This window comes from Notolabrus celidotus, chromosome 4 (assembly GCF_009762535.1).
Source record: "Notolabrus celidotus isolate fNotCel1 chromosome 4, fNotCel1.pri, whole genome shotgun sequence".
In the NCBI taxonomy this organism is placed as follows: domain Eukaryota; kingdom Metazoa; phylum Chordata; class Actinopteri; order Labriformes; family Labridae; genus Notolabrus; species Notolabrus celidotus.
The window spans coordinates 1,152,650-1,176,248 of NC_048275.1; the positions used below are offsets into that span (position 1 = coordinate 1,152,650).

Below are 23,599 nucleotides of genomic sequence, written 5' to 3' on the forward strand. Positions count from 1 at the left end.
ATCTCTCTCTCTAAGGCCATCGGTTAATTTGCAATGTGTCAAAGCCAAACTGAAGAGCCATTACTGCTACCTCTAAATTTAACCCTTTGGTGTAATGGGACTTTGCACAGAACCATTTCCTGTCCTCTCTTTATTACAGTTTCTCTGATTACTCTAAGAGACCTAAATACATTACGCTGATGTTACATGACGCTCACATGTCGGTTGTTGCTGGAGAGTAACAACTTACAGCCTGATGGAAAATGAGATAGGAGCCAGTTATCTTGTGGTATCTTTTAATTACTCTAGAAATTAACATTTTAATAGTAATGATTGCTGATACTGGCTGCACCGGACACAGGGGAGTGCCAGTACCTTATTTTTTCTAATTAAAGCACTGATTCAAATAAGGGTATGACTTTTGGCTTAATCTTAGATTGTATTAATGTTGAATGAAACCACTCATTGTTTGTGTGTGTGTGTAGCTGCAGTGTTGTAAAATGTGTGTCATTATATCAGGGCAAAGCAGAAGAACATAAAGCATAGTGTCACGCTCCGTCCTAATGTGCCCTGCGAGACCAGAACTGCCCACAAACTGACCCAGATTTATCCTCAGAAAGCGCCTGAAACACAGAGACTCCTGGAAGTTAACCTCGTTAACACACAGAGACTTAAATCATCAAACAAAGATCAACAAAGTCTCTGTATGAGGAGCACAAAACACGCCGCTCCCCTCTCCAGAAACCTCTCTCCCTTCTGAGGTCAGTGCTGAGTTTCTTGGCTCTCGTTCAAGACCAGGTGCACACCTCAGCATCACCTGCAGAGCTCCAGATAACGGGAGGGGAGGAGGGACAAACAGGACAGGGGAGTCATGCATCTGCAACAAAAGTGTTCTGCAGCTTCTTCACCTTCATCATTCTTTCTGTGTGTGCATGATCCTAAGTGTGAAATCAAAGGTGTGACCAGGAGCAGACATGAAGCAGGGGATGTCACACTTCCTGCATCGCTTCCTGAAAGCGTTTAAGTTCCTGTGATGTGATCCCTGTATGTCTGCTGCGACTGTAGATTCATTCATCAGCATTACTCACAGTTAAAAAAACAGGGGGGGGGGGGTAAATTTAAGATAAGATAAATTTACTGAACAAGGAACATTTGAGTGAGATAGAGGGACAGAATCTGGAGGAGGAGAAACGGTCCCTGGATTCCATTATTGCATCTCAGGACATCAAACTGAAAAATAAGATGCTGTTGTCTCGCAACCTCCAGACAAGCCTGGACGAGGCCAAACAGGAGCGTGATGAGATGGCAGAGAGGATGAGGAGACAGGATCAGGAGCTGGAAGACTTGAGGAGGGAGACCAACACCGACGTGCAGCTGGAGGACTTAAAGAACCAGCTGCAGGCTGAAAGGCTGAGGTCTGACACCCTCCAGAAGGAACAGGAGGACTTTAGGCTGGAGGTTCAAGAGAAAACCAGCAGAGACCTGAAGCAGGTTCAGAATCTGGAGGAGGAGAAACGTTCCCTGGAGCAGGAGGTGAAGGCCCTGCAAATGAAAAATGACAGCAGGATTCAAGAGCTTGAGGAGCTTATTGCATCTCAGGACACCCAGCTACAAGATCAGGTGAAAGTCAGTCAGGCTCTTCGGGAGGAGGTGAAGGACCTGCAAGAAGAGGTCTTGAGAAGAGCATCAGAGGAAAGAAACAACACCAACAGGATTCAAGAGATTCAAGATCTTGTTGAGTCCTCAAAGAACCAGCTGCAGACTGAAAGGCTGGAAGTTCTGTCTGGACTCATTGAGATGGAGAACATGTCTTCTGCACAGATGACGTCACCAGTGAGATACAGTGGCTGTCACGGGCATCCCTCTTGTTGGACCAGAGGAGGTGGAGGTGGAGGTGGAGGTGCGTCATCCATCTTTATGCACAAACAAGTAATGCAGACTAACACATTGAATGCATCACAGATAATCTCACGACAAACTTTTGGGAGCACGGCTGCTCGTGATGGCGGGGAGTTTTTCAGGAAGTCTGCAATCTATTCACAGCAGAAGAAATACACAGAACAATCCATTAATCCTCCCTGATAACAGCAGAACACACTTTCCTGCACAGCAAACAAAAAAACTGACAGACGTGTCGGTGTGTGGGGGCATGCACGCGGCATTGAACCCTGTAGAGACAAGGTTTCTGCAGCCTTGTTGCAGCCTCCCGTAAAGGGCAGACGGCTCATCGCTTTGATGACTGGCGGTGGGATTTGCGGTGATAATGTCTTCAGGTGCCAGAGGATTGGGATTAAACATACTCCAATTTAAACAGCAAAGTTTCCATGGAGATGACCTTCAGTCTTAGCTCAGATAGCGTGTTGGCGGGGGAATACAGTGACTGGTGTTTTTGTCCAGAGATGCTCAGATTCAGCAGGAGGCTTTGGACATGATTGCAGTTTAAATCCGTCATCAGGTTCTAAACTGTCTGCCTGTTATTGGGATTTACAGGTGACATTTCACTCAACTATCACACAGAAGAGACATCACGCCGTGCACAAACACGCCCAGTCTGGAGAACCATGAGCATAACACTGTTGAACAGTCTGAATTGAACTGAGTGCCCCAAAAGACAAACTGCAGACACCCCCACCCACACCTCAGCAGCACCTTAACCCTCCGTCTCTCCATCAACCCTTCAAGTTCCAGCACTCCTTCCCCTCCCGCGCCAATTAAGGTGAAAGAGTCCTCTCAAATAAAGCTGATGAGGGCTGACGTGGGGCCGCTCTCTGGGCTGTCTGCGGACGTGAGCACCCACAACAGGCTGCGGCCGATCGGGCCCAGAGACTCACGGTTTGGGGTCAGTGTCTATCCCCCTCCAGGGCAGCCCGTTCACACCCTCACACCTGCCTGTCAAAGGAGAGAGCAGCAGGAAACAACCAGACGAAGGAGAGGAAGAAAGAAGAGATGGAGTTAAAGCTGGAACCAGACAGAGAGGGATTGAACATGTTTTAAACAAAGTGCAAACCCCAGCAGACATCATTAAAACACAACAATTATTATTATCAGTATTGACTCGAGCCAATCGGAGCAGCAGCAGCAGCCTCCAGGCATAGTTGGTAAATATGAATTGCAACAGTCTCATGGATTAGTCTGCAGTTTCTGAAGTCACTGGTGTGTCTAGACTGCCTCACAGTGGCGGCTGAGTGAACTGCAAGAGCTGAGCTGCAGGGAAGAGACGGTACTGATTAAACAGATGAAGGTGGCTGTTTCAGTTTGTGTTCAAAATGAGAAGTGTACATTTTTTTTCTGCAAGAACTTCATATAATTTAGTCTCATCATATTCCACCGAGCTGCTCCAACACTTTGAGTCATTTAACAGAATATATTCTGCCAAAAACAAGGAGGAATTCATTGAAACTTTTAATTTAATGCACTAAATGTAGTTAACTTAAAGTCTCTGGGAGTTTCTAACTGATCCTGAAACAGTCTCACTCACATTCTGAAGCCTCTCCATGACCTACATAGTAAAATCTATGGATAGAGAGAATCCATGTGCTCCTCTGTGCTTCCTATCTTTGAAAATAAAAGTGATGAATTCCTCTGACTAAGTTATTTATATGATTTTATGATGTTTACCCCCCGGTGTGTGTTAGTGACAAAGACACCACAGGGGGGCGTCTGTTTAATATTTGCTGTTTGCAGTTTCTGAAGATATTACTGTAAAAAAAAACTCTGCATCTGCACCCTGATATATTAAAGTTTGGAGATACTTCAGACACAGTTGGTAAGTTTGGATCAACCCACTGTCTGAGTGCACCTGTCCCTGCAGGTGCATTCAGGGACTGTTGTAAAAGTGCAATGCAGCCCTTCTATTTTGTGTTCATGGCATTTTCATCTGAAGACTAAGACTAAATCTAACATAGCTGACAGAATTAACACTGGTGATCATGTTGTCTCTTGCATCATTATGGGTGTTGAAAATGAATTACTGTTACATGGTTTTGACCAATCACTGAGGTCTGCTGATCAGATGCGTCTTGTTGTGACAGAGCTTTCTCAGTGTTAGCTCCTAAACTGTGGAATGAGTTACCCACCCAAGTTAGAAAGGCTCTCACCCTGTTTCCTTTTAAATCACATCTTAAAACTCATTTTTACTCCCTGGCTTTTAATACAGCATGAGAGTTTATGTTGGTCTCTGTTTGTCCTTTAATGTACTGGATTTTAAATTTTACTATTATTTTTTTCTACTGTTGGTATTTGTTGTGCAGCACTTTGGGAACCTTGTTGTTTTTTTAAATGTGATATAGAAATAAAATGGATTGGATTGAATCAGAATCAAGCGTTTAACAAATCATAGGTTGATAGAAATTTATAAAATTCAGTGTACCTGATTTTAGCAAGGTTAAAATTTTAACCAGTAGAAATATTTGACTTTAAAAAACTCTGCAGGCTTTTTATTTTTCTGTATATTTTCAATTCAATTTCAATTTATTTGTATTTGATCTTATTTATTTAAAGGCCCTGGGAGGAGTTTTGAACTGGCTGAGAAACAGACTGAAAATGATACTGATGCCTCTTTTATGACCTTCAATAGCAAACAAGACCATCAGCGGCAACACTGACACCTTCTCTGTTGTCATTTTAAAGCCTGAAACCGCCCTGAGGGGGTAGGTGTCAGACCAGATGATGGACATCTCGCTCAGAAACAGCCTTTATTTGACTGTTTTCATGAAAAATAATCACATTGCCTGATAAAGTTGACTGTTAAAAGACAACAGGATGAGGTTTTTGTTGAAAACACTACTTTTGCATGTATAGGACAAGAGATAAGAGGTATCGCTTTGTCCACAAGGGGGCACCAGAATCGATACAAGCTAAAAGTTCCTCACAGCAGCTTTAATTTTATTTAATTTTATTTTATTTAATTTTATTTAATTTAATTTTATTTAATTTAATTTTATTTTATTTTATTTTATTTTATTTTATTTTATTTTATTTTATTTTATTTTATTTTATTTTATTTTATTCCTTCTTGTATTGATATCTAACTTTCTTACATCCTGTTTATTAAGCTCTGTAATGACTGAATTTCCCTCCCAGGGATAAATAAAGTATTTCTGATTCTGATTCTGAATTCACTCTAAACTTAGTCAGGATTGTGGGATCTTAACTAAGATCTATATTTAAGTTTATTTGCTTTCCACCCGTTTGTTTGACCCTTTTTTTAAACTATAAATGGTCTAAAATGGTGAAATGTTCACGTTAAATATGAACAATTAATACATCATACTCTTCATTCAATAAGAACACCCTGTTAAGGTTGATTATGTCATCATTTTCATTTGGACACCACATCCCCAAGCAAGAAGGTGAATTTATTAATTATGGTTTTTAATTTTAAACACATTCAGTAAATCTCTTCATCTTTACTCAGCCAACATCTTCCATGTGAATGTTTGCACACTCATGCATTAAAGCCTCCTCCTTATAATAAAACATTTAATATGTTTTGTTTTTCCTCCTCCTCTTTATCACATTGCCGTGGTAACTGGATTTCCAGTTCACTGCTGCGTCTCTGTGAGCTGTTCAGGACTCAGAGAGAGTCGTCGCTCCAGCAGATGTCGGTCTGATGTCTCCAGGTCTGATCATAAATGTTAACACGGCTCATCCTGAGAGCAGCTGCTGTTTCCCACCTGTTGTTTTTCTGTTTGTAAATATGGGAGTCGTGTTCAGACTCCCTCATTTCAACATGACCAATGTTTCATGTTTGATAAACGTGCACATGAACATGTTTACTTCACATCAAATACTAGTTTCCATCCTGAGAACATAAAATCAGCTCCATTTCAAATAAATAAACATCATCAACTTTTTATGTCGGAGGTTATTCACCTCATTTCCATGACTGAGAATATACGATCATATTTACTGTTTCCTGTCTTCCTCATCGGTTCAGATCATCAACAAAGGAGAGCTCTGAGATAACATCTTAATGTGTGGGAGTGATTTGACTCCATACACAGTAAATAAAATATGATTGTTTGTCTGATGAATAAATTAGTCCACTGAAAATATCATATCAAAACACTTTCAATGAAAAATAAGAGTAGGAAGTTCCACCTCGTGCTTTCCATGAGATAATATGTTGATGTTGTTTAGTTTGCTGTCCATCAGTGATGAGTAACTAAGAGGTATAAAAACATACAGAGTTCATTGCATCATGGATAAAACTTACAAATGTAAACCACATCATCAGAAATCCTTCCACACTAAGAATAGACGACCACGACGTCCCTCTGATCTTCACCTTTGACCTACAGCTTCCAGTCAGTTCATCCTAAAATATAATCTGTTTATCCTTTCCTGTAAGTGGATGATAACTCCAAATGTATATGAAATCCCTCCAGGACAGGATGAACGGACATAAGACTACCTGAGAGTGAACTGCATCTTAACTTGTTAGCTTTAGTGTTTGCTACTAACCACAAGGCTGCAGAAGAACCTAGATTAGAAGTCCTAGATTCAAACCTTCACATGAAGAAACATGTCAGGATCCTGGAGAAAAAACATCATCTTTTGAGCTTCTAGAATTTTAAATAGTTTTCAAATGTGTGTCTTGTGTATAAGATTTTAAATGGTTTGGCCCCGCCTCCACTGCGTCAGTTTTTCAACTTTCGCTCAGTGGACTCAATTAAATCCACAAGAATGTCTTCGTTTAGAAATTGCAATGTTCCCTTTCACCATTCTGCCTTTGGTCTGTGAAAGCCAAAACTCAGTGGAACACCAGAGGATATTAAGAACTGTGAATCTCTCAGCAGCTTCAAAACCAAACTGAAAAGTCTGCTAAAGGACGCTCAACACTGCAACCACTGATTTAATACTTTTAACTTGATATATATATATATATAGTGTGTGTGTGTGTGTGTGTGTGTGTGTGTGTGTGTGTGTGTGTGTGTGTGTGTGTGTGTGTGTGTGTGTGCAAGCTTTTTAACAATGTGATGTTTTAATTGTGACCTGTCAAGGGACTGCATATGTTAGCTTTAAGCTAACTCTGGTACAATGCATCAGATGGTGACATTCATGTTAAATATTCTACATGGTCCCTTTATAAATAAATCAAATACATCAAATAAGAACCATTTAAACATTGTTGATTCATTGCAAATACTCAAGTCTTACCAAGTTGTGGTCAAAATATCTCTTTGCATTAATATAAGTTATATTCACATCACAAGTGGAGGAAGACATCTCATTTTAATATATTAAACGCCCAAATTAAGGCCCGAGGTACTTCCTGTGCAGCCGGTTAGTGTCTTAAAATATTTAATCTCATTTCCAGACACTTGACAGGTAAACTGTGCTCATCTAGAAAAGAAACCCACTTGTTAAAGGTGAGTTTTTGCAGTGTTAGTGATGATGCATATTGAATCTGTAAGGATCACCATGTTATTTCAGCTTCAGAGGACATGAATGTTGAATTAAACCTCACAGAGTCTGGGGTTATTGTAAACAATCCAAGTGTGAAGCAGTTCAGAACAGAGCTATGTGTTGTTTTCTGGTCTGCCCCCAAACTTGCATTGTATGGTGACATGGGATGGGAACCATGTGACATACGGCATATGGGCGACATGGTGAGACTGTGGAATAGATTTATTAACATGCCAGACAACAGGGTCACTAAACAAATCCTCTACTGGGATTATTCTAACAGCTACACCTGGACCTCTATATACTTATAGAGACAAGTTAACTTGTAGTGTGAATCAGATTAAAACAGAACTATCTGACACTTACAAACACAAATGGTTAGAAGACGTCCTGTAAGCCCAAACTAAGAACATATTATCTGTTCAAAAAACATTATCAGCCAGAGCTTTATGTCACTCTTCACCTAACCAGAGCTCAGAGGTCTGTGTGTGCTCAGCTGAGATGTGGTCTCCTTCCTCTGGCATTAGAGACAGGTCTCTTCCACTCTGTCCCAGAGGAGGAGAGAAAGTGTTCTCTGTGTGATCTGGAGGAAGTTGAAAATGAAATGCTCTGTCCATCATATCATGATCTCAGGCGCCTCCTTTTCAATAAAAATATCAGAAAACTGTCCTGATGTTGTTTTGCATGTCTGATGAAGATAGACTTCACTTCCTGTTTACTCACAAAGTGTTCCAGTTTGCTCAGTTTGTGTTAAATGCTGTTCAGCAGAGGAGGAGCTCACACTCTGTCTGATTCTGTTGTTGTCACTGTCTAATGTCTGAAGTGTACCTCTGTGCTTTTTAATTACTTTAGGTCATTGCTGCATGTGCAGGATGTAACTGCTCTTCTGTTTTCTTCTTCTTCTTCTGTTGTTGCTCCTGTTTTATTTTGTTTTTGTAGAGTCTTGTGAGTCCATTTGGGCTGGGCACCATGAATAATAAATAAACTAAACTAAACAGATGTTCTAATTTCCTCCAATGTGGTGTAGTGGTCGTTTGACTTCTTCTGATCCCAAACCTCTTCCTGTTGCATTCACACAGAGGTGATAAGAAAGAGACGGTTCAATGTTTGTATTTACATTTAATAAAGAACATTTTCATACTTTGGTCTGTACATCCAGAAGTAGATCTTACACTCTATGCCACTGACAAGCAGAATACTTCCTGTTGTACACATTACACCTGGTGAAAAGGCAGAATTAACCATAAAGCAGTGTGTGCTACTCAAGTCAACCAGGACTGACACATCACAACATTTACCCACTCTGATGAAGTCACTCCAGAAAACAAGACCAGGATGACAAACTCAAGCCTTTAAAGGGGAATCCAATGAAACACTTAAATATAATCTATCACTTATAATAAAATAAACATTTCACATCTCCTACTGTGAGTTCCAGAAACACTCAATAAATAATACTGTGGGGTGTTTGTCACAGACTCTCTCTTTGTACAGTATATACAGAAGCCACTGGCAGGCTGAGGCGTCCCTCCTGTGAGGTGGGCTCAGTTTAGAATCCTAATTCTTTAAGTGACTTCAAACGCGGTGGATTAACCTCGTCCGCACCTGACCACATGCATGTTAAAGGCTTATGTGGATTTGTCGGTGTGTGAGAAACCTTTTCTCACCACGCTCCAAAATATCTCTCACACAGCTCGTCAGATGTGTGATTGACAGGCAGGAGGTTAAAGATGTAACCACGCGGCAGCTGATCGAACGCTCCCTGCCATATTTAGCCTCAGTAACATCTGCTGCAACACAGATATAATTGGGTGTATAGGTGGGGATGTTAAAAGAGGAGAAGCTGTCAGACTTCAATTTGAAAGTGATTAGAAAAACACACTCTGAGTTTTGTTCCAGAAGTTTCACATTCTTTGTACGGAGCAGAAATCCAAGAGCTAAAACACGTCTTCCTCTTTTGGAGGGAAACAATAAGTGAGTGCTTTTTCCCCCAGCTCGTCCCTTATCATCCGTTTAGTTATTGGCTTAGTGAAATCTGTTCCAGGATGCATCTACTTGAGCACAGCTTTGTGGATCCATTCCTACATTGTTCGTTTAATCCACACGCTCACACCTTGAGCTCCTCTGCTGCAGGAATAAGGTAGAATCAAAGCAGACGGCATGCAGTGTGAAATCAGGCGGGATTATTTGGCATTATTTGAGTTGGTACTGAAGTTGGCGTAGATGGTAACTTGCAGGCGTGTACGTCTACTTAAAGAAGCAGTGGGTGAGCAGAGGCAGGAGCAGCAGCAGCAGCAGGTTGAGTCCTGGCAGCGGGCAGGCCAGGCTCGTCACATTGCAGTTGTCGTTGTAGCAGCAGTGAACCCGGACGCCGGGCGACCTGTAGCCCTGACTGTTGGCCTGACTGCAGAAGGACTTGTAGGAGCATGACTTCATCACCCCACCTGACAAGCAGACGCACAGAGATGACAGTTATAATGATTTAGCAGCTGTCTCACATGATCCAATCTGCCCTGACCCTGCTTCCTCACAGAGTTTGATTTGTCCCTCAGTCTGTGGGTTCAGATGTTTCTTGTGGTTTGCACAGAGACAGGACACTGCAGGTGTGTTTGATTTGGTGCATGCTCTGAGAGTTTTATCAAATCAAAAGGAAGAGTGACTCTGGGTGTTTTTAAAAGTAAACTTAAGACTTACCTTTTTAATCTAGCTTTTAATTTGGAGTAGTTTACTTTTAGCCCTGGACTGAATTATTATTTTAATCATTGCTTTAACATTTATTTATCTAATTTAATTATTTATCTAATTTATTTCTTGTATTCATCTGATCTTTTTAACACTACCTTATTTTTTAACTTGTCTTTCCACTCTTACTTATTTTATTAATTTCACTGTGTAGATTTTATTTTATTTTATTTTGAAGTATTTTATTTATAATCATGCCTTTTATAATTTTACCATTGCTGTTGTTTGTCTGTCTGTTATTCTGTGAAGCACTTTGAGCTGCATGTTTATATGGATGAAAGGTGCTTTATAAATAAAGTTGAGTTCAGTTGAGACTTAAAGAAAAATACACAAAATAAAAAATGCACACTTTATAAAATCTAAAAGGAGGCAGTGTGCAAGACTTCAAAACATATATGTGTACTGTCATCCTGAGGTTTTTGCACATGTATTGCACATTATGCTGTGCTCTATTGTATTATGAATAAGTCATATTTGACTCATATCAGACAGTTTTACTTTTGTAAACTGCTTTGGCCTCTTCTTCTTGCAGAACTTTCGAATTCTCTACATTCTCTTTAGGTTTATTCTTCACACCTGACATGAATCTGGTGAATCTGGTGCATCTACAGTGTGCCGTTTAAACTCATACTGCTAACTTATTAAGGTGTATTTCATTTAATTCTCATCCTGTGCAGATTACATGTGTAAACTGAGCAGACTGGATTTGTAAGGAGGCGTTGTCTCTCATGCCGTCCTAATTAAAGATATTGATCGAGATGGAGAGGCAAGCAAAGCTCTTCATTTCCTTAAAAGCCTCAGGACCCCCCGCTGACTGAGATGTGTCTCCAGACAGCAGACACACACACACACACACACACACACACACACACACACACTGTAACTGCAGGACTCACTGTTATGGCCGACCACCACTGCGCAGGCATCAGAGTAGCTGGGGCAGGATTTGGAGCCTTGCCGGTTGCAGTCTTGGTTGTTTGAGCCCATGCAGGTGTAACACCGCAGAGCTTCACCTGCAGGGAACAGGAGATACAGGTGAACTGACTGAAGCAGCACAGCATAGAGCATCCTGACTTTGAGGTCGGAGGTGCAGCTTTATTTTGGAGGGAAATGCAGCACTAAATGTGTCGCCATGTCAAAATAAATGTTTGAAACATGAAGTTTTAAGATAGAGGAGATGTCAGTGTTGAATCACAAACTTTAAATTACAGCAGTGAGTAGAACAGACGTCATCAAACCAAACTGAGCAGCACATTAAGAGAGACATGAAGAGCATATCAGCCTTCTAACTGTTCTGATCAGATCTCATGTCCTGGTGTTGTTCATTATTTCAACACACGGTTCAAAAATATGTCTCTGTGATATTAAGAAGAAAATGCCCTCTGTCTGATCTGCATGCTTCTCACTGTAAATCTTACTCTGACAGGTTTGTCCTTTAAAAACCAAATCCAGACATCAGCACACGAAGCGCTTCAAGCTGCAGCCGCTCTTCACAGAGAAACATGCCACATGTTGTTCTCCACTCGAGCATTTCAGCCCCATTTATAATAATCATGAGTTCATCTTATGCAGTTTCTATAAAAGTCTCTCCTCCAACTTTCCCCTGCTTCATTAAAGCTGAATGATAGACAGGGTAAAGTCCCATCTGGGTGATGAAGTGAAGAGAAAGCTCTTCCTTCACCCTTCCTTTCCCACAGATCTTCCTTAAATCAAGCAAATAAAGAAAAAGTGCCCTCTGATTTAAAAATACATCTCTCTAACCTTCAGCTAAAGCTCCAGGAGTCCACTTCAGAAAATCAACTACTCAGATGTCTCCCCTAAAGCCTCCCAGAGGAAGGAGCACTTCTTTTAGAACCAGCTGACCTTTGAAATATCATTTTAACACTTCCTTTTGAAAACCATCATCCGTCTGGGAGATTCTAAAATGGCCCTTCAGAAACTGCCTTTAATGCTGCTTTCTTAAGAGGATCAAACAGGCCTGCACTTACAGGAATCACAGACAGCCTCAAATATGCTTGTCTTGTCTGGGATGTCAAAAATAACCCCAGACTTTTGTTTCAGCACTCAGTTATGATGAGGAAGGATGCTTTTACACAGCTGAGGCGAAGCAAAGGTGAAAATTATTTATCAAACCAGCAAAACAACTTCAAGAGGGAGTAATAAACGTCATATTCATCCGGCTCTCAGCACTTTAACAAACAAGAGCTCAAGTCCGTCAGCAGAACTTGCCCTGTATGATTCTGAATGTACTCCTCCCCTCTGTGTTGACATAGCGAGGCAAACGCCTCCTGCTGTTTTGCAGTTGACCCCATTCTATCCCTGCAGCACAGCCGACCTACTCACATGCTGGAAGTATTAGCCTCCAGGCCTATTAAGAGCTTAGCCGCCCGGATTGCATGCTCATTACAGAGGAGGATGACAGACTGAAGGGAGGCAAATATCAGAATTACAGAGAAATTAGCGGCAATTAGGAAACCAGATCCCAGCGTCACGGAAAGGTCTTACTACAAAGTGCAAACACGTCTCATCAAAGTTATGAAGCATGCAAGGCGCTGTGTGACTAATTAATATGTCAGTTTTCCTGAAGTTTGACAGATTTATGTAAAAGATTCTCTTCAGGAATTAAAAGATGCTTTTGGTTTCAAGGGTGGCAGAGGAGAGAGGCAAGGCCCACCTGAGGGAGGATATGAAGTCTAAATGACAAGTCTGCAACAGAGAGGAAAGGATAAGATGCACATGGAAAAGAAAGGTTATGAATCATAAATGAGTCCTTACTTTGAGTTGAAAGCAGAATCAGAGAAAGCAGCAGCAGCGGACAATACTGGACGGCCCTCATGGTCCCTGGTGGTCCTCAGTCCTCCTGATCATGCAATGAAAAGCAGGTTGTTTGCTCCAGAAGCCCCCTGAGCTTAATCTGAGGTATCTAGTGGGTTAATATCCCTCCTGCACCCAGCAGCAGATTAGCACCCCCTCCACAGAGGCCTTCAGCTCTGTGCTGCGTGAAGCTGCTCCTTCAGCGTGGATGAGCCAAAGACAGTCACCAGGATTCATCCTGCACCTCTCACCTCAGGGCTGACCACGCCCATCCCGAGGCTGTCCCTATCTTGTCCCTGTTACCGCCTGATACCGGCACTGACATCATCCTGCTGCAGGAGGACTGGACACAATAGACCTCACCTCTGACCTGTGCATGACTCACTGACCCTAAAGGTGTCAATCTGGTTCCTTTAATACCGGGGAGATTATTGAGGGATAGGAGTGCCCAGGGGCGAGTCTAGACTTTTTTATGAGAGGGGTGCACAAACTTAGAAAGGGGTGGCCAAGGTTTTTGTGCACACACACACACTCGATGTGTCCGTGTCACGCAGCAGTTCTCCTCCTAAACTCTAGAGAGCAGAGTGGTCTCTCTGATAGCCGGTCTCCTGCTTCCGGCCCCGCTATGATCTCTATTTCCTCTTCCACAGAGATTCAGAGAGTGTTCTGTTAATCTACAGCTGATACATGTTGCTGTTTATCATACAGACATGATTACATGGAGAAGAGAGAGGAGGAGATGAAATACACAGACCATGAGCGGGGATCCAGGGATTCCTGTAAATGTGGAAACACAATGGCGCTGAGTGGACCAATCACAGGGCTTGCTCCCCGCGTCCATTCTACGCCTAGTTACATTTTGGAGGAGGTTCACGTCAGCTACGTGCGGAGGCCTCTGTGTGGGTACGGGAGCTACGCAGACCCCCAGCGTAGGGTACGCCGTCGATTCAACGCAGAAATATAAATCAGCCTTAAACCTAACCCTAACCCTAACCCTAGCTCTAACCCTAACCCTAACCCTAACCCTAACCCTAACCCTAGCTCTAACCCTAACCCTAACCCTAGCTCTAACCCTAACCCTAACCCTAACCCTAACCCTAGCTCTAACCCTAACCCTAACCCTAACCCTAACCCTAGCTCTAACCCTAACCCTAACCCTAACCCTAACCCTAACCCTAGCCCTAACCCTAACCCTAACCCTAGCTCTAACCCTAACCCTAGCTCTAACCCTAACCCTAACCCTAACCCTAACCCTAGCTCTAACCCTAACCCTAACCCTAACCCTAACCCTAGCTCTAACCGTAACCGTAACCCTAACCCTAACCCTAGCTCTAACCCTAACCCTAACCCTAACCCTAGCTCTAACCCTAACCCTAACCCTAACCCTAACCCTAGCTCTAACCGTAACCGTAACCCTAACCCTAACCCTAGCTCTAACCCTAACCCTAACCCTAACCCTAGCTCTAACCCTAACCCTAACCCTAACCCTAACCCTAGCTCTAACCCTAACCCTAGCTCTAACCGTAACCCTAACCCTAACCCTAACCCTAACCCTAGCTCTAACCGTAACCCTAACCCTAACCCTAGCTCTAATCCTAACCCTAACCCTAACCCTAACCCTAACCCTAGCTCTAACCCTAACCCTAACCCTAACCCTAGCTCTAACCCTAACCCTAGCTCTAACCCTAACCCTAACCCTAGCTCTAACTCTAACCCTAACCCTAACCCTAACCCTAGCTCTAACCCTAACCCTAGCTCTAACCCTAACCCTAACCCTAGCTCTAACCCTAACCCTAAGCCTAGCTCTAACCCTAACCCTAAGCCTAGCTCTAACCCTAACCCTAGCTCTAACCCTAACCCTAACCCTAAGCCTAGCTCTAACCCTAACCCTAACCCTAGCTCTAACCCTAACCCTAACCCTAACTCTAACCCTAACCCTAGCCCTAACCCTAACCCTAACTCTAACCCTAACCCTAACCCTAACCCTAGCTCTAACCCTAACCCTAACCCTAACCCTAGCTCTAACCCTAACCCTAACCCTAGCTCTAACCCTAACCCTAACCCTAACCCTAGCTCTAACCCTAACCCTAGCTCTAACCCTAACCCTAGCTCTAACCCTAACCCTAACCCTAGCTCTAACCCTAACCCTAACCCTAACCCTAGCTCTAACCCTAACCCTAACCCTAACCCTAACCCTAGCTCTAACCCTAACCCTAACTCTAACCCTAACCCTAGCTCTAACCCTAACCCTAACCCTAACCCTAACTCTAACCCTAACCCTAGCTCTAACCCTAACCCTAACCCTAACCCTAACTCTAACCCTAACCCTAGCTCTAACCCTAACCCTAACCCTAACCCTAACCCTAGCTCTAACCCTAACCCTAACCCTAACCCTAGCTCTAACCCTAACCCTAGCTCTAACCCTAACCCTAGCTCTAACCCTAACCCTAACCCTAACCCTAGCTCTAACCCTAACCCTAGCTCTAACCCTAACCCTAACTCTGTTTGGACTTTCTTGTGTTCCTTAGTTCTGTCTTGTGTTCTCTGTTTTGTAGTTCTGATCCTTGTGTTTTGAGTTGAGTTCCTTTCTGTCCTTGTGTGTTTCCCTCCTTGTTGATTACCCTGATTTGTCTCACCTGTGTCCTGTGTGCACACCTGTGTTGATTCCTCTGTGTATTTAGTTCCTCTGTGTCCCTTGTCCCTTGTTGGATCAATGTTTGTCTTTCCTCTGTTTTGTGTGTATGACTTTCCCATGTCTTTTTGGACATTTTGGATTTAGTTCTTTAGACATTTCAGTAGTTTTGTTCTTTTATTATTGAATCAGTTTTATTTATAAGTCTGCATCTTGAGTCCTCCTCCTTCATTTCTCCCCGTCATGACACAAACATGACTACCTGAGCGTTTGATCCTTTGATTCCTGAAACACAAACTGCAGGTTTTTTTTGCATGTGCATGTTTCATCCTCCATGTTTCACCTTCTGTATTTATGGTGGAAAAACTTGAAGATGCAAGGAGAAAAACGTAACAAGTGGATGTTGTGTATTGCCATCTTTTATTGCACTTTGTAAGCAGATGCTGTACAGGAGCTGTGCAGAGAAGTTATTCCTCAGTGTGACACGACAACCATAGCAGGACTCGGACATCCAAAATTAAATTACTCCCGGTCACAACGGAACACAGTCACGATTAGTTTGCTTCATATCAAAATAAAATCCAAAATATAGTCCCCACGATTTCATCAAGAAAGCTATGATAAGTATGACAAGTATCTACAAGGTTACATGAGCGGGCGAGGACCACAGAGTCACTATCAAAAAGGATGCAGAGGAGTCTTTTTCATACTTGGATTTTGCTACAGTACACTATATACAAACATTAACATGACAAGTAGTTCTTCCTTACATGCAGTAAGTTACGGTGTTAACTGTGTTCTCTTGGTGCTGTGGCGTGGATATTTAGTGACTGATCTGAAGTGTCTGCTGCTCCTTCTCAAAGTCTCTCTCTCTCTCAGATTCAGAAACAACAACAGGAGCGGGTAAACAGTCTTCTCCATCAGTGGCTGTCATGGCAAACTCATCCTAGATCATTGAACCCACAGTGCTCTCATGTTCTCCTCATCATCATACACACACTCTCTCACACACACACACACACACATTTAGAAGTGATATGATACATTTTCTAAAACTTGAAACCAGACCCCCGATACAGGACGAGACACTGACACGTCAAAAATGTACAGAGTGATTCAGAGGAAGCCTTTCCTGTGGATCCGGTTCACACAGTCAGAGACAGTTTAGTCTTTCAGAGTCTTTAAAGAGCGGGAAGTGTGACTTCTTGTTATTCTGCTTCTTCTTCTTGTAAGTAGTTGATCCACATCCACTCCTCCTCTCGGTGAGGGTTGGCCTCGGAGCGGTGTGGTCGCTAACTCTTCCCCATCTTTGCGATCAGCTCGTCACAGATCTTCGTCAGCTCCTCGATCTCTTTGTTCTGGAAAACAAACACAGTATGTTGAACATGATGTCTTCTTTCTTATTCATTAAACACATTATCACATTTTTAAGAAGGAAAACTGGAAATATTTAGCAGTTTCTTGAGGTCAGATTCTAGATTGAATCGCTCACTGGTGAAGCGACGGTGGCCTTCAAGGTCAAAAAGGATTCAAGGAATTCGTTTTTACCATCAAAAACCATCTATCAATACAAATTCTTAAGTGCACAACAACCACTCTCTTCCCTTTCTTCTTCATTGTCTTCAAGCTACTTACTAAATTCATACATACATATGGCCCTCACTAGTTTGTCTGTTCTGTGACACCGTAGAAACATGGCGGTTAAAGATGGCAGCCTCCATGAAAAGGTATCTGCTCCTTGTGTTTATATAAAAGTCTCATTCTAAGTTCACAAAAACAAAATGATTTTGATATTTTGGTGAGTATAGACTGATGGAAACATACTGATGAATATTATACTCCGAGTCTGTTCCACTAAATGTCATTAAATACTGCACACTGCACCTTTAAAGCTGGAGTTGGTAGTCATGGAAAACTAGCATGAATTTGAATGTAGCATTTCCTCAGGACTCCGTCTACATTGTTTTACCTCTTTTTTAAGAACACATTATGTATTGATTACCGTCGGGACATAAAGATCATTTTAACCAGGAGAACAAAAAGAGGATCTGAATCTGAACACCAACCCCAGCTTTAAGATTTGAAAATAAAAACAAGAAGTCCATTTCTTATCTTTTGGAGAAATGTTCTCCTGTAGCTGTGACTGATATGGACTATCAGACAGTATTGTGGTTGATAACAGTCAAGGCAGTGACATACTGCAAAGATACCGGCATCTCTTAAATACTGTTTTAAAGGGGACATATCACGTTTTTTTCATCAACATATATTGGTCTAAGAGGTCCCCAAAACATGTCTTTAAAGTTTATGCTCAAAAAAACACTTTGAAATCAGATTCTGGTCTGCCTGAAAAGCCCTCTTCTTCATTCCTCCTCAGAACAGTCTGTTTTCCCTCTGACCACGCCCCCTCAGGAAGTGGATGTGCCTCGGCTGTCCAGCACGTTGATCTAATGTTTACATGTTGGCTGAATATACACGGCTGCTCACAGACCCGCGTTACTTCAACCCTCTGAATCTGATCCTGACGGAGAGGCGCCTGCAGCAGGACCTTTCTGAACCATTGGTCACAGATTTAGTGTTTCTTGTTGTTTTATTTGTCAGCATGTCGACGTGTGTCTTGGTACACAGCTACAGCTAGGACATGTAGCTATGTGGCTATGCTAACTAGCGCTAGCACTTATCCATGATAAATAAAAATCATCCACTAGATCTTCAAATCTGCAGACGTGGGGAGTCAAAGCGACCTTTGTGTTTATTAAGACAGCCTACAACTAGCATGCCTCCCTCCTAAGCTCCTTGTTAGCACACATGTGTGCAGGGAATGAAAAACGGAGGAGGGGTTGAGTTGTATTTTATACAGTCTATGGGCTGAACAAGCTCCGAGCTCTGACTTCCTGTTACAGACCGGATGGCGTTGTGACGTATGAAAAACACTGAAAACTGAAACGGCTGGTTTCAGCACACATTTACAGAAAGGTGGAGAAATCAGAACAGGGGCAGAATGGATTTTTTTCATTCTCGGGGGGTTCGTAGACATGCCAGGGAAACATGTTTCAGGTAAAGAACCATTAAATAGTCAATTTTGCATGATATGTCACCTTTAAAAAAGAGTGTCAAGAAACGCTGACAATTCAAAAGATGGAGATGAAAACTTAAACTTGGAGTGTAAGGAACAAACTTTAAACTTTAGAAAGTTCAACTTTCATAAGACACAGTCTGTGGTCACATTTTGTTCAGTTCTGTAAAAGCTTGTAAAATCTTCCCCTCATGTAAGTGTGCAGTTATGACTTCATATGCACGCCGGATCTGTAGGTGGCAGTGTGACTTTTTATTGAAACACCAACGAAGAAGAACACCGCATACTGCTGTTCTTCAACAGAGCGTTGAATTCAAACAAAGAGACTGTGTTGAAAACCGTGAACTCTGTATAAAGAAGTGTTAATAAACTCAGTGAAGTCAGCAGCACAAACACAACACTGTGGTCCGCCATTGTTCTTATTATACGACACGCACATCTCACTGTTTTCAGAGGATCTGTGTTTTCAGTCGGCCAAAATGCAATGATAATGTTGTTGTTTTTCCAGTTTTAGATTGAACTTTATTGGAAAAAAACACAGCAGTGAGCACAGATTTAATGCAAGAACGAGATTGTGAAATCCAGCTGCACAGGGCTGTTAAAATTCATGAGAAAGACTTGAACCTGAGACAGTCCTGCGTGCGAGTGTCTGCACGTGCACGGGCGTGCATACACACTCAGCTGCACACTTCATGAATGGGGTACATTCACATACACTACACACACATACACACAGAATGACTTACATGTAGTATTAAAGAAGAAACAAATCTATCTGGACTTCCAATTCCCAATTTGATCCCATAAAAGTGATATCTACACTCACACTGTGACAGCTCAGTAGACCCTGACAGGTCTTTATATTAAAACAGAATCTTTTGTTTTGTTTCTCATTCCTAACCCCAGCCTTTTGGATTGCAACGATAATTTTAATTTAAAAACATTTTCAAAACAGGACTTTAGACCGACCTTCTGTTCCAAAGTGCGCTCCAGTGAGTCCACCTTCATCTGCTCCTTCCTCATGCTGGCCTGGTACGCCGCCTGCTCCTGCTTGGCCTTTGCTCGTACCTGAGCGATCTCTGAATTGGCCCTGAGATAAAAGAAGAGACACAATGACGTCCACGTCAAACTGGGAAGCCTTGTGAAATCCAAATATGACAGGCTCTGAGTCCTGCTTGCTTTGTTTCCTCTTTAGGAGAAATAAAACTGTCATGGCGGATACACATGAGATACTGAGAGAGGCTCACTTGTCCAGTTTCTCCTCGGCGTGGATCTTCAGGGCCTGATAGCGCTGCTCCTCCTTACGGACCCTGGACAGATACTCTTGAGCGCACTTCTTGAGAACCTCTTCGTTCTGAACACAGACAGAAACACTTCAATGACTCAAAGCTTCGTTTGAGAAGACTTTCAAGGCCGATCACTTTCAAACACGACTGCTCTGAGTGTTAGTCACCTTTCTGTAGCCCTCCAGGACGTCCTTCATCTTCTCGTAGCGCCTGAAGAGGTCGGCCAGAGACTTCTCCACGGAGTTCAGGTCGGCCAGCGCCTGGTCCTTCTCCACGATCAGCTGCTGGATGGTGTGATGAGAGAGAGACTTCTCCTTCTGGTCATCCTCTGATAGACATACAGAGACACAGCAGATCATCAGCGTGTGTGTGACAGAGTCCACGTGAGTCCACATATACACTGCTCAAAGACTGACACTCACACAAAGATACAGTACAGGTATTTCTGACATTATTACAGGATGGATTTGTGGGTTAGTGTGATTGAACAGCATTGATGTGACGCTATATGAGCATATCTGAGAGGAGCATGCAAACAGAACACTGAACGATGAGACGATTCAAAGAGATCTGCAAAGATGAGAAGTAACACAAACACTTTGTTTCTGGACTGAAGGAGACAAGTTCTTCATTTTACCCCTCACATTTAAACACAAATATCTTCATGTTCTACTCCCTACATATCCATAACAACTTGTAACTTATTGAGACATCATGTGATGACAAACAGGCCATAGAGACAGGGCTGTTTGGCCTCGATTGACTTCTAGATCCTTGTTATTCGAGTGGAGAGCTCCCACAGTACCTCAGGCCCCTCCTCACTTTCCCTTTCCTCTCCTGTCACCAGCTTACATGTTCAACCTGCTGAGCTCTCTAAAGCTGCAGGGATGATTGTTGACACCGTGTACGTTACAGAAACAGAAGCACAGATGTGAGCGTGAACGTTTTGTCCAAGTTAATGCACTTCCACAGATCCCTGCCTAACCCCCTTTTTACTTTTCTACAAGCTGACTTGTTGATAAAGAAGTACGGACAGTCCAAAGAGCAGACACATGAAAGATCTTTGTTCTATGTTTGAGATTTAGATGTACTCACATGAAATGATGCCTACAGACCATCATACTAAGATTTTGAGGAGCACTCTCTAAGTTAAAGAGAGTTTAAGTGTCTCCTTGTGTAATTATATTAAAGCTACTATAAGTAACTTTTGATTTGTTTTTTTGTGTCGATTTTGGCGCCCCATGTTTTCAAAACAGACGGTAAGTGTTCTGCTTTCTTAAAATACTCAAATGCATGAAGAATCTTTGCATCAAAAGGTGAAAAAAGCAGTTTCTTCTGACACCTACCCCCCGGCACGGTTCTCAGACACTAAAAATAACCATTTAGAAATAACTGATCTCTATCCTGACGGTCTTGTTGTCTCTTATAGGTCATAAAGAGGCATATAGTTTAATTTCAGTGTGTTTCATAACCAGATAACTCTTCACAGGAGCTTTAAAGTTGTAAAAATGTGTGTTTAGTAAGAGAAAGAGAGGGTGTGATACATTATTGAAATGCATGGACATGCATTGTGATTCACTGTCCCATAAAATGCAGAGTTACAGTCACGGTGAGCTGAGGAGTGGAAGAGTTACACCTTTTAAAATAAATATATACATATGGATATTTCTTTATGTTGGCTGATCTAAAAATGACACAAATCCATGATCTTATGGAGACACTGATAATTCTGATCTGTTTCAGCTTTATTTATTTTATGTTTATTTTATATTTGTATTAATGTGTCATCATTTCTGTTCATATCACCCTCATGAAGATGAGGGATGTAATCAGCTGGCTTGATACATCCTTATTTCTATCATAATAATACTAACAATAATAATAATAATAATAATAATAATAATAATAATAATGATAATGATAATGATAATAATAATAATAATAATAAAGAAATAATAAATAATAATAGTATTTGGAGTAGTAGTAATAATAATAATAATAATAATAATAATAAATAATAATAATAATAATAATAATAATAATAATAATAATAAATAATAATAATACAAAATTAATAATAATAATAATAATTAAATAAATAATAATAATACAAAATTAATAATAATAATAATAATTAAATAAATAAAAATAATAATAATAATAATTATTAAATAAAAAAAAATAATAATAATGGTAATGCAAAATTTAAGCTGTAATAATAATAATAATAATACATTTTATTTAAAGGCGTCTTTCAAAGCAGTTAAGGTCACCTTACAAGTCAGAGTTTAAAAAAATATATATATATAAAAATGAGTCTGATTCACCCCTAAATTTAAATAGATTCATTTTTATAATTATTCTGATCAATGAGACTGTCCCGATCAGATATGCAAATGAATGATGAATAATTCATATTCTTATTTGTAGATAATTAAAAAAAAGCAATATTTTCTGTTTATGTGTCATAAACAATCCCTGTAAAATCTGCATAAATTTGCACGTGTAAGAAAAATTCAAATTAGGGGAAATAAATCAAGCAGGGTGAGATCTCTGTGAGAAACTGTAAATTATGTATGATTTAATTTGTATTATATTTGACTTCACATCCATAACTGGTGGATGACACACAGGACAGATGACTATAAATACAGAAGGTTGTTTCACCCGTTCACAGAAGTTACAGACTCTTGACTGACGGGATGAAATGCAACAAAATGCAACAAACAAAAGTGACTGGATGAGATGAAGGAAGGGAGCACGTCTGCTCCCCTCCCCGATGGACGGATGGAAAGACGTGAGCTGGAACAAACAAGTGAAGGACATCGCCGCGTTACTCACCTGGCATGCCTGTCAGGGTTATCAAATAGTGAGGGGGCAAAGATGGGAGCAGAACAGAAAAGAAGGGACTGTGTTAAGTCAAGCTGGGAGGGCAGGACAGGTGAGAGAGCCGAGTGTTAGACAGAAGCAGAGACAGACTGTTCCTTTCTGTGACGGTGCTTTAATGAGAATCAGGAATCAAATCAAGACGGCCGCACAAATCAAATAGTCAGAGATGCTCCAGAGGTGGTGACGTGGATGAGAGCAGGAGTAATGCACAGAGTGAACCTGCAGCAGGGTTTAATGAGCTCAGAGGAGCAATGCTGCCCTCTGGAGATATCAGGGTTCAGGTCTTATCAAAGCAAGCACAAAGCAGAGCTAGAGTCCTCGTCACACAGAGACCTCTGTAAGGTTCAGTTTGATCAGTCTGCAAATCAACAGGCGCAGCAAACAGTCGTGGCAGAGTCTGGATGAAAGGAATAAGACGTGTGCTGCAAACTCAGCGCTCCTGACCTGAGACCAGTGCTTGTGTTTGGAACAGTATGGATCATTGAACTCACCTATCATCTGTGCAATCGTCTTCTCATACTCTGAGACAATTTTCCTGTGGAGGAGAAGATGCAGAGCGTCAGAAAGGGGAGAAGTTTATTAAAGTAAACGTGTCTCTAAAACAAACTTTGTTCAGGCTTAAAAATCATCTCAGGTTAGGATTCAAGAGGCTTCATTTACACAACTTCCTGTTTGATAGTTTTTTTTTCTTCATTATTTTTGGGGCATTTTTTCCTTCATACTGCCATCAACCCCAAATCCCTCCTCCCCTCCATCCAGAACTTCTCACAG

General features: G+C 41.6%; 2 protein-coding genes across 2 annotated transcripts in view; both read right to left on the reverse strand.

The window, feature by feature from the left end:
• Window positions 1–8,488: 8,488 nt before the first annotated feature.
• On the reverse strand, window positions 8,489–13,269 carry ly6pge (lymphocyte antigen 6 family member pge). The gene is made up of 3 exons (XM_034682278.1): window positions 12,907–13,269; window positions 11,028–11,144; window positions 8,489–9,833 (listed from the first exon to the last, which is right to left on the reverse strand). The coding sequence occupies exons 1-3, from the start codon at window positions 12,965–12,967 to the stop codon at window positions 9,637–9,639; spliced, it is 375 nt and encodes a 124-aa protein (XP_034538169.1). The 5' UTR covers window positions 12,968–13,269; the 3' UTR covers window positions 8,489–9,636.
• A 2,709-nt stretch (window positions 13,270–15,978) lies between these two features.
• Window positions 15,979–23,599, reverse strand: part of tacc2 (transforming, acidic coiled-coil containing protein 2) — a 45,208-nt gene continuing 37,587 nt past the window's right edge. The window contains exons 13-17 of the mRNA XM_034682271.1: window positions 23,320–23,363; window positions 20,107–20,267; window positions 19,901–20,007; window positions 19,623–19,743; window positions 15,979–16,935 (exon numbers count right to left, since the gene is read on the reverse strand). Of these exons, the coding sequence (XP_034538162.1) occupies window positions 16,870–16,935; window positions 19,623–19,743; window positions 19,901–20,007; window positions 20,107–20,267; window positions 23,320–23,363 (499 nt within the window). The 3' untranslated portion in view covers window positions 15,979–16,869. The remainder of the gene's footprint in view (window positions 16,936–19,622; window positions 19,744–19,900; window positions 20,008–20,106; window positions 20,268–23,319; window positions 23,364–23,599) is intronic.

Excerpts from the sequence above, each read along its gene's own strand:
- ly6pge (XM_034682278.1), bottom strand. The coding sequence starts at position 12,967 with ATGAGGGCCGTCCAGTATTGTCCGCTGCTGCTGCTTTCTCTGATTCTG. Across the intron at positions 11,145-12,906 it reads GATTCTGCTTTCAACTCAAA|GTGAAGCTCTGCGGTGTTAC; the intron begins GTAAGGACTCAT and ends TGTTCCCTGCAG. Across the intron at positions 9,834-11,027 it reads AGTGGTGGTCGGCCATAACA|GTGGGGTGATGAAGTCATGC; the intron begins GTGAGTCCTGCA and ends TCTGCTTGTCAG.